Genomic DNA, 9,917 nt, shown 5'->3' on the forward strand with positions numbered 1-9,917 from the left:
TTCCTCACACGTTCCATGCTGCAAATACCAAGGGCATCTCATCAAACATACTCCATGTCATCTCTGGGCTGAAGACAAAGCCGTACCTCCTCCCAAGGAACTAGGGAGCTGCAGGATCACTAGGATGACGTCATTCTACTTGGTTATAAAACATGCTGCACGCTGAACTTGGCGCTCGGTGTGCTCAGGTTGAGCTAAGAGCTAATGTAATGAACCCTGGGGAAGGATTTACATCAAATACCACTTCGGAATATTAAAGACAGACAGGACCAACTTCTCACTTGAATAATGACACACTGGTTGAATTCCTCCTTTCATTTCAAAACCAGGCAATCACCTTTTTCACTTCCTCTCTAAAACTCTGTGCGTTGCCGTGCGAGTTCACTACTTCAAGAGAAACGTATGTGATTAAAGGATGAAGTAACTTCTGTTAATTACCACGGGCTGAACTAAGATTAGTCTTAGCGCTAGCAATGACTCTTGCCACTCGAGGGGGGGAGCAAGCAAACCAAGAAAAGAGAGATTCAAATTTCAACAAGCGTCCACAGCTGCTTGTATTTGCTAACATAACCTCGAAGGCAGAGGTGCCTGCGAACGCTCCTGAACTTCAGTTTGCACGTGGGAGTACAATACAAAATTGTACTTGCACACATATTCCCACTGCACGCGGTAGCAACGCAGTGCGCACAAGCTGTTTTAGTTAGCTATGTTTGTATTCTCCTTCTGCCTGTGGATACCAGTGTAAGGCTTTCAGCCATTACAGGGTATTTTTTCAGGCTCACTTTAACTTGAATCGGAAAAAGAAGATTTTCGTGTGGTAAAAGTTGTTGTAAGCAGCAAGAGCCAGTTTGAACGGGAGGATTTGGTCCCAGCGTTATGGCTGTGTGTTTGAGGGAGATCCACATCCAGTGGAAGGTAAGGGAAGGGCTCCTAGCAAATGGGATCAGAAGAAAAATGGAAGGCAGAGAAGCCGAGAGAGAAAAAGTGGAACATCAGAAGACCAGCAGACTGTTTCCTGGCCAGAGAAGGACTTACTGTTAAGCCACAGGCAGGGCTTGAAGGTCCAGGACCTCAAAGGTGTTTAGAAGCCTCAAACCCATTTTGCTTAGCGGCCCTGGGTCCCCTGGCCTTTTCTAACTCGGTTGCCTTGCTTGTTAAAAAGGATGCTAACCCATAGCTTCGCAGGGTTTGCAAAGCTAAGTTCACCGAGGTTTGTGTGGGAAGTGTGGGAGGAGATTCTTAAAGATGTTAAACGAGGGAAAACATGAGACACTTTGCCCTAGTAACATTCAAAGCAGGCACCCAGAGAAAGCGTTCAGCGGAGTTACAACATGGAAGTCCTTTGCCCACAGAGCCACCGCTTCAGCAGAACAAAAAACAGCCGCAGCACCTGGCCGTCCCCTTTGTTCCGATCCAGCAGTACAGGCTGCGCAGGGACGCTGCGGTAACTTAAAAGCTCGTTTCCTGCATCCAAACATCATGTCGGGATGAAACGCCATCCATCCTGCTATCATTTAACGAGCACCCCTGGGACCACTGTACCTTGGAGGCACGATGTCACACGCCAGCAGAGAGATTATTTGTTTTGAAGCTTGTGAATAGCTCCGAGACCTCGTGTGGAAGTGCTCCACGCAGAGCCGTGACTCAAACCCTTCTGGTCTCACAGAAGGGCACAACTGACTACAGTTTCCCTGTGCTGTTTCTGAGCATCCGGTAAAGGATTAGTAGATATTTATTATCCTTTCTTCTCTTTTATGTAGGAACGGCTTTGTCATTGCTTCAATTCCTTCACGTTCATGACACATTTTCTTAAGTATCGTATCAATGATGCCTCTACTGAGACAAGCGGACAGCCACAGCAAAAAGCGCTGCAACAAAACCCGAGGCATCGATTCCATTTCAGGTGACTTTTAGTTTATAGATAGCCATTGGGAAAACCGCAGTATGAAAGCCATCTTCAGGCCTGAGCCAAGGCAGCTGTGCACGACACCTGTCTGGTTTCTCCTTTTGTAAGAATAAGCAGTTATTACTCAGAATTTTATACCTATCCCTTAAGGGACCACGATATTCATCTAGGGCAATTTGCTGAGGAGCCAACATTTTTTTTTTTACCAGATCATAATAGTTCAGAGTCACCTGGAAGCAACTAAAGTGATACCCAGGTTTAGCAGCAGTATTACCTGACTGAAAACATGCAGCATGGAAAATAGAGCCAATCATTCTGAACGGGTCATTTAATGCTGAATTGCTGAACCTTATTCAGTTTTAAAACACAAAGCTCTTAAGATTAAAACCCCGGAGGTGCGTAAAGGACCTCTCCTTCATCACGTCCGCATTGGAATTTACTCTTGTATTAGCATTAAAGGAAGAACAGCTGAAAAGTGCAGACACTGTGCAAGGCTGCCAGCCTGTCTGAAATTGGGAATAACTTCAGTCATGCTCTTTCAGTTTATTCCAGTGTTCTCCCTCCCGTGGTGAAGGACCATCAGTAAAGCCACGGTTTCCGTCCCAGGCAGAGCTCCATCACCGAGCGACAGTTCAAAAAGCACGGGAAGAGACACCAAACTGGAAAGGGTTCAGAGCACAGGGCACGTGATGTCGCTATGTCATCTTGGAGAAGAAAGGAAGGGGATCCGGAATGGCTGAAGAATTTGCAATGGGATCCAAAGACATCTGGATTCTGGAGCGATGAGTGTCGCATTAGAGCTGTTGCTGCTCCACAGCAAGGCCCTTCCTGCTGCACGGGCAGCAGCCTGGAATCGCCCCCGCTGAACCTGCGCAGCCTCACACTGCACAGCAGGCTTAAGAGGTGTAGCTTGTAGGGCGCAGCTCAGCGGGCAGAGATCTTAGGTGAGGATCAGGCATGGTGGTTCCAGACTTTAATTACCACCTGTCCCTGGCAACAGTGAAATTTAGATGGGCAACAGAACGAACAGAGCTGCGTTCAGTGGCTGCAGATCAGTGTTTTACGTTAGGTGAAATTATCGTACCCCAATATGGACATAAATCTGGCTGATAGAGAGGGTTGATTAGCACAGCTCTACACTCCAAGTAATGGCATTAAAGATGCAGTGTGCATTTCAGGGAATTAATCATATTGATCACATCTTTTCAATGGTGATGCATCAGGCATTTTTATAGCAGATTAAATCAGCCGCTTTTACCGTTCACTAATATAACCCAGAATATTAACTGTGCTTATGAAGAAGTATTTTTACCCCCTTCCTGCAGACATGCTCTGGGCCCATATGCTGTTACTTTTCCTCTCCTATCCTCATTGCGGCAGGTAAGCGGAGGAGATCCTGATGGTGTGATGCAGCTTCCCTCTAATGGAGCCAGAGTAGCTTTTCCTTGAGCCAGGCACAGGAGCCTGCATGCAATAGAAGAGGTTAACGCCGGAATTACAGCTGATGACAATAGGTGTGTGTATAGGTTAACACAATGTAATATTGCCAGGAAAACAACGTACCTGGCAGCCAACTCTCCCTCACCTTGCGTGTTCCCTTTGAAAATAGGATACTTGGTTTTTTCAGCCTTCAATGGGAATGTATCTGCTCCTTCGGTATCGACTGTAGAAGCCCTGGGAGATCGACAAGGACCTCTGTCCTACGACTGTCAGTGAGACAGTGGTGTGGTCTGGGCGCTCCTAGGCAGGATCTGAGCCCCACCGGCTTAGGCAATATACGCGCATCGATGAACTGAAGGAAATTACGAAAGGGAATTCCCCGCCCCGGCAGCATATAACCCGAATTCTGTGTGGGAAGGGAGAGCACACAAGCAGGCTAAGGGCAGCACTGGCAGGACGGCGTGACGCAAACATGAACAGTAGTGAGCTGCAAACGGTGGTGGCCCATGAGTCTCATCGGCTTGGAGATGAAGGAGAAACACAGAAACAGGCAACACCTGGAGAGGTCACCCGTTCCTTCCTTACCTGCTTTAAGGCTCCTCCCGCTGAAGCCCCTGAACTGCTCCATCATCCACCTCTCCCCCTGCTTGTGCTTCTTCAGGAATGGTTCAAAATGTCTCTAATGTCAATTGCCTCTGCACTGACAACAGTCAGCAGTTCCTTCAGTGCTTTTGGAGTGCCTTTCTGCCTACCAGGAGGGCTGACGGGACACTCCTCCAGTCCTTCGGTGGAATACAGCGCGGCACTGCTTTTAGCTGCAAAGAGACTTGTCCGAGGGCACACAAGGGTTTGATGGGCTTGCCAAGGGCAGGGCACAAACACAGGGGCTTGCCAGCCGTATACCACCGTTCATCACCCTTATGCCAGCCCAACCCCCTCAGCTCTTCCCTTCCCCAGACGGCAAGTATCTTAGTTGTTTTTAAAAGAATTTCATGTATCTGCTAGTCTGCAAACTACAAAGTAAATACATGTTTCAAATGAAATGGCTAGGACTTTGACACTTCTTAAAATATACATTTTATTATTTTCTGGTGTTTGCTATGAAGGTTTCATTCAAATTGTGAAGGTACACAGCCTTTACAAACTTCTTGAGTTAAAGGTTTTTGTTGGTGGTTTTATGTTCTGTTTCTTTCATGGCAGAGGAAAATACATAGGCTATAAAATGTTGAAATTCATTAGATGTTTAGTGTTACCCTCTTCATATATGCTGTGGAATGCTTTGTAGAAATACTATATAAAATAAGGCAGACTTTGACAGGGAATTCAGTCATAAAACTTCATGGGAGAAAACAAAACGTTCCAACGTATTATTATTTTTGTAGCCAAGGGAAGATCAGGCGGTCGTCACTGGTTTGTGGGAGAACTACTGCAGTTCTGGTGCTCAGACGGTATACATTTCTTGTTTATTCTACTATTCTCAAGTGAGACCTTTTCAATAAAACTTATTTTAATTAACATAAATCAGACAACATTTAAACATACACATCTATCCTTACAGTGCAATAAAAATGTATCATTGTATAGTATTTTGTATTTGCATTATGAAAATAAAAGGTCTGTACATCAATTAAATGTATATTAATGAGTATGAATCATGTAAATTTGTAATGCATCTAAAGTTGGCTTTGGCTTTTAAGTATTTATAAATTCATAGAAAATATTGAACATCTAACAAAATAAATAAAACATATCATTTTAATCATAGATGCTAGCGATCAACCTCAAAAATTCTTGTGTTATTTTTTACATTTGCTACTAAATTTCTTAAAGAGAACTCACTTTCAGTAGTGCTCAGAAGTGAATGATTGCACCTTCTGTGATGTGAAAAAATAGAGTACATCTATTTTTCATAGATCAAAAATTCCTTCAGAGAGTTGCATTTTAAATGTCTGATTGTTCTACGTAACTGTCTTAAGTGCTTATAAAAAGCATGTAGCTTTCTCATAAAAGCTGTGAGTCTCTATGAATAGGTATTTCTTTTTCACTTGCAGGATTGAGGATTAAGCAAAATCTTCTAGTGAATGTCCTTTTCGTGAGGATTCTTCAAGGTCTTCCAGCTTCACATACTCGTATGAAGATATTGCAAAAATACGTTCACTAATAAACCCTCTTCAGTACAAGTACTGCAGCAATCCAGTGTAATTCCACTTGGTAGGCTTATTTCATTGGAGTCCACACACGGTGGAAGTCAACTGCTGACCTCATGTTCTCTTGAATTTGAAAGTTCCCCAAGTGCATGGGCTAGCCTTACTGTAATACTGAAGAGACCAAAACAAATCTGAAATCACATGAATAAAAGTGAGCTTGAATAAATATGCATCTGGTTAGTAAATTACACACCATGTTCTAATTGCTATTCTGGTGGTGGTCGAAGGCTCCGCAGCTTCCTTTCATCTAGTCCTTTCCAGTACTTAAAGTTATTATCCAGATGCTGCATCAAATTTGGCAGGTCTGCAAACGCTAGGGAAGAAAGGGCAGAGTGTATTTAGTTTGCAGAATTGAAACAGTCACATGATTCTCTCTGCTTAAATATCACTTGAAATGTCTGGGCAACTGTGTTAAGTAGGAAAGCTTAAATCTGTCATACCGATACTTGAAATGGTTTTGGCTGCATAGCTCTCATCACTGATGTTATCACTCAGGCCACTGAGAACAGCTCTGTAAGTCTACTTAATAGTGGTATTGCAAGTCCCAGCAAAGGGACCCAGTTTTCCAGGAGGGGCATAGCTAATTATGCTTGTAATTATTCTACTTCATCAAATCTCAGTCACATGTCATGATCTGGCATTCAGGAGAGTCACATTTCTGACCGCTTTTACCAAGGAGGCAGCAATTGGAAGGAAATAGCTGCTCCCCCAAGCAGTTCCCAGACTGTAGAAATTTATCTTGAAGAATAACTGGTATTAACGTGGACAAAATGACTGTGCCCAAAGTGCTATCAAGGAGAATATGTTCTGTTCTCCATTTACAGAGAATCAAGTTTAAAACGCAGAAAGTTAAACATTGCCTGAATCTAATATATTAAAGAGAAGCCACGAGAATCGCTTGTAGCAGTATCAAAATACTTCTAAGCAATAATGAAGTTATTAAGCTTACTTGAACTGCAAAAATCTTCCCTTTTCTCCCCTGTTCTTTAGGAGCCATAAGCAAGCAATTTTATATCACAGTAGTTTAAAGTGTTCACACAACAGTTATCGTCAGGGAATATAGCAGTTTTGCTTACCATCCCAGGCATCAAACATATCAGTAATGAAGTAATCAATGAACGATATTTGGGATTTGGGGATGCTGCAAGTATTTCTGTCAAAAACTGGCATCACAACAGGTAAACCTTGCCTCTTTTCTTCATCAGTCTGCAAAAAACACTCTTGTGATTATTCATCTAAGACAAATTCTGTTAATGGGCTGCTTTTAGCAGCAGATTGTTTGGCACTGACTAGAGCATGCAACTGCTAAATAGACAGAGGAACCTGAATAAATCTGAAGCAGCAGCAATTTAATCTTAAGCACCTAGTCGTCTAGGTTTCAGTGAAACAGCAGACAAATAGTGCCTTCCAGTGTTTCCCACAAAGTGATACATTTACCTTCTGCATCTACACACAAAGCTGACCCTAAGTAACTTCACACATTACTGATTAAGTTATGACTGCTTCGGAGCTAAAAGATGCTCAACCATTTTCATCTCTGATGGCAGCGACAATCTGTACGACTCAGAGGTGGCAAAATATCTTTTTTATCCTCTTTCCCCCACCTCAAGGTACCAAGTCCCAACTGCAGTATTTGGTCTATCTGCAACGATGACTCTGCCCTCTCCTTTTCCCCACCTTCCTAAAACCTTTCTTCGGCACAGTGTGCTAAGGTCTTACAGCATTTCTTGGAGTGAGTGCTCATCCCGTGCTAACACTCGGACCCGATGATGCTATTCTTGAGGCATAGCCAGCACGTGGGTACACAGAAGGCACCCTTCCTCTGCCTCTTGTGATGGGAATGCATTTGCAGGCAAAACTCAAAAAGCCCACCTCCAAACTGAACAATTTGAAAGCTTAAATTTTTCAAGAACTGCACTGTAGAAGTTGTCAACTTTCATCTGTCTGAAGGCATCTAGTCTTGTATGGGCATGAGTAATATCCCATCATTTAAAATAAAAAAGCTGTTATTTTTCGCATCACGTAACGCAGCCTTAGATGTTCTGGTACACTGGCAGTATATGCACCCTTCTCTTCCCTTTTAAAGAGATGCTCACCTGGAATTTCAGCAGCCCATTTTAGCTGCCTTACCTGTGCAAAGTACTCCTCAGAGATGCGTCCGGCCCACTCTATACACTGTTCTATGGGTCTGCATGGATTGGAAATGTCAGCACACTTTATCAACATGCGTTTGATAAGGATACGGTTTTCAGGAGACGTGAGAACAGTTTTGATTGACTCTCCATCACCATTATTCTGTAACATTTAAGAATTAAAAACAATCCATTAGCAAGGTCTCTGTGCACTTACTCAAAAGCCTTGTGCCTTGGGAATGCTTTCAGCAGATCCTACAGGGATCAGTCCTGCTAACTGGCTCCCATATCTGATGTCCAGCTGAATTTATAGGGGGATTACGAATGTTAGCCGCAGCTCTGAGCTAGCACTGAACTCCAGTTTCTGGATTCAGTCACTGTGTGACAGATCTCTTGGGCATCTCTGGGCAAGTCATCTAATCCCTCTATGCCTTATCTGCCTCCTTAAAAGTGTGGAGAGGATCCATTCATCACTACACATACAGTGATGAGCACTGTGCAGGCAGAAAAATGTAAATCTCTGCTGAAATCCAAGGATTAATGGACTTGCATGTTAAGAGTGGAATAGCTGGTTTAAAAAAAAAGGACTGACCCGAGATGCACGGTCATCCTCTGCACGCAAACCTCATCAATCATTCTGACAGCACCGCTACTATTAGGAGAGTCAGATCCCACGTTGCCTCCTAGGCATGCTCCTCATTCCCTTCCACTGGACCCATGTTAGCCCATCAGTCTCTGGCCTGACTGGGAATTTTGCTTTCTGAGAGTTTATCAGTATTAAAGCAATATATTAGAAACATGCTTCCGAACAGCCTCATCTTTCCTCTGCAAGTCTAGGAAAGTTTTCAGCCCACACACACTTATATTTGGTTGCCAGGCTGCACATATAAGTGCGTCAACGATACTCTATATTTGGAGCCAGTATACGGCTAATATGAGTAAAGGCTCCAATGATCCAGATTAGAAGCTATTTTCTGTGGAGCTCTGATGAAGTAAGTTTCCAAAGGACAGAGATTCAGGATTAAAATATCTTAAAAAAATTACCTATAATACAGCATAATTACTGGGCTCTTTAGGGATGGGTAGGTACAGAAATTTACAACACCGTCTACTCAGAATAGAAACTCTTTGAAGCAAGGAATATACCAGGCTTCTCTAGCACCTAACAAGGTCTTGGTCTATAGTCAGATCAGCGAAGAAGTAACAGTAACAATAATGATAATGATGATAATAGTAATGTGCCACCAGCTCCTGCAATTTTGTACGAAGAGGGAGATACAAAGCAGCAGAAACATTCTGACCTTTTATTAGGACATATTTTTCAGAAGAAAGTTCTTGTGAGGAAGAAAGTTCTTCCTAAAGGAAGAAACTGACAATAATAAAAAAATTATTATTTGGTAGTATACTGGCTCAGAAACACCAGCTCCACGGTTCTCACCAAAATGAGACTCCCAAACCAATTCTTTCCCTCATTTTTAGATATGTGGAAGGGAAAATACAGAGGAAACAAAGTGAGGTGCATACATCTCCAAATGCATGGCAAAATTACCTAAGAGAAAGCCAAAATAAAGTGATGGAAGCTCCAGAAACACAAGCATGGAAATTAAGCACGGAAAATTACTAGAGATCATTCAGTTAAGGATAGTAGAGAATATCCTAGTAGGCAAAGCACCGGGAATCAAGAAAGGATGTTCTCTTCTGTGATCCGTTCAAACCGAGGGCACGGTTCTACTTGCTGGATGCGGATGTCTTGGGAATAAAATGTGCTAACTGTGCCTAGTCCCAGCATCCTGCTCAGAGTGCAGAGGTGTCTCTGCATGTCAGATGTTGGCTTCCTGTCATAGGCTTAGGTGACATCATGAAGGGAAATGGGAGGATAAAGGATGCTGGAGCTGGAAAGGGTTTTTTTCAGTTTGTGAAACAAAAGAAGAAAGGAAACAAACAGAGCAGCTTCTCAGCATGGCTCTTTGAACAAATATGTATAAAAATAATAAATAAAAAAAATAAGTGGAACTGTCCCATTTGGAACACACGGTTGGCAGCTCGGCCTGCAAACACTACACTGAGTCACCGCCATGACTGGAAACCAGGCCAGGAAACACACGTTGCCGCTGCAACCAGATATACAACCAGACTTGAAAGTGGATCTGCCAGTGTTGTTCTGCTCATAACAAGCACAGCAAATGATTTGGTTTACCCACTCACACATTACAGATCTTTTAATAGGAACCT

The 9,917-nt window shown here is 43.1% G+C and overlaps 1 protein-coding gene across 3 annotated transcripts in view; it reads right to left on the reverse strand.

The window, feature by feature from the left end:
• Positions 1 to 4,417: 4,417 nt before the first annotated feature.
• The window catches only part of PDE8A (phosphodiesterase 8A), a 158,368-nt gene continuing 152,868 nt past the window's right edge, over positions 4,418 to 9,917 (reverse strand). For 2 of the 3 annotated variants that reach the window (XM_009330918.1, XM_009330916.1), the window contains exons 20-22: positions 7,684 to 7,848; positions 6,630 to 6,759; positions 4,418 to 5,866 (exon numbers count right to left, since the gene is read on the reverse strand). In XM_009330918.1, coding sequence (XP_009329193.1) covers positions 5,760 to 5,866; positions 6,630 to 6,759; positions 7,684 to 7,848 — 402 coding nt within the window. In that variant the 3' untranslated portion in view covers positions 4,418 to 5,759. The remainder of the gene's footprint in view (positions 5,867 to 6,629; positions 6,760 to 7,683; positions 7,849 to 9,917) is intronic. The other variant, XM_009330917.1, reaches the window with a different exon arrangement.

This window comes from Pygoscelis adeliae, unplaced genomic scaffold (assembly GCF_000699105.1).
Source record: "Pygoscelis adeliae isolate BGI_AS28 unplaced genomic scaffold, ASM69910v1 Scaffold318, whole genome shotgun sequence".
Lineage (NCBI taxonomy): Eukaryota > Metazoa > Chordata > Aves > Sphenisciformes > Spheniscidae > Pygoscelis > Pygoscelis adeliae.